This window comes from Crocodylus porosus, unplaced genomic scaffold (genome assembly GCF_001723895.1).
Source record: "Crocodylus porosus isolate Cpor-Errol unplaced genomic scaffold, CroPor_comp1, whole genome shotgun sequence".
Taxonomy (NCBI): Eukaryota; Metazoa; Chordata; order Crocodylia; family Crocodylidae; genus Crocodylus; species Crocodylus porosus.
This window is the reverse complement of record NW_017728886.1, coordinates 89,023,117-89,023,946: the sequence shown is the minus strand read 5'-3', so window position 1 is coordinate 89,023,946 and position 830 is coordinate 89,023,117. Positions and strand designations below refer to the sequence as shown.

The following is an 830-nucleotide window of genomic DNA, read 5'->3' as shown; positions in this document are numbered from 1 at the left end:
GGTTCCCATCGGACATCCCCCGATGTGATCCTGTTGGTGCCCCTCCTCGTTCTAGCAGGGTGCCAAGGCACCTCAGGGTGCTGTGTTACCCGGGGGAAGACTGACAGCAATGAAAGAAGCTTGCGTCTTACAGAATAACCAGCTCCTGCTGCTGCCCCTCTTGCTGTCTGTCCACCCCTCCACCACTGGAGGTGTTCATGGAGAGGCTGGACAACCACTGCTTGGGGGTGATGGAGGCATAGCTGTGTCTACCTTCTGCCATGGGCATCTCCCAGGCTGGTGGGCTTTGCTGGTTGCTCCCCTCTCCCCTTTCTGCCAGCTGTGCCGGGGAGGGGGGGGGGGTTAGGCGCTGGGTGTTGGCTAGAGCCAAGGCGGGCACTTTGACAAAGCCCTAGTGAGCAGGTCCACGCTCCTGGGCAGGCCACCCCTCCATTTGACCCGAGCACTGAATTTGACCTCGTGGTCAGATGGATAGGGCTGTGGGTTTGCTGCCTTCCCCCGTAGCCTCTCCCTGAGAGTATCTCGACACGGTTTTACGGGGACAGCTGGGGGGGCCGGCTTGGAGGGGGAGGACCCTGGCCGAGGCGGCTGCGGCCCCGCTCCCGCGGCACACGCCGGCTCTCCCGCTGTATCTTTAAGATCCCCCGCCTGCTCCTCGCGCCGCCTCCCGCGCTGCGCTGCGCCCGCCGCTCCTCTGCCGCCGCGTCCGCAGCAGGCTCGGGCTCGGGCTCGGGCTCCGCGGAGCAGCAGCCATGGCGGACATGAAGTCGGGCATCTTCGCCAAGAACGTGCAGAAGCGGCTCAACCGGGCGCAGGAGAAGGTGCGGGCC

General features: G+C 65.2%; 1 protein-coding gene across 1 annotated transcript in view; it reads left to right on the top strand.

Annotated features, from left to right (window-relative positions):
• The first annotated feature begins 658 nt into the window (after positions 1 to 658).
• Positions 659 to 830, top strand: part of AMPH (amphiphysin) — a 198,525-nt gene continuing 198,353 nt past the window's right edge. The window contains exon 1 of the mRNA XM_019538946.1: positions 659 to 821. Coding sequence (XP_019394491.1) covers positions 753 to 821 — 69 coding nt within the window. The 5' untranslated portion in view covers positions 659 to 752. The remainder of the gene's footprint in view (positions 822 to 830) is intronic.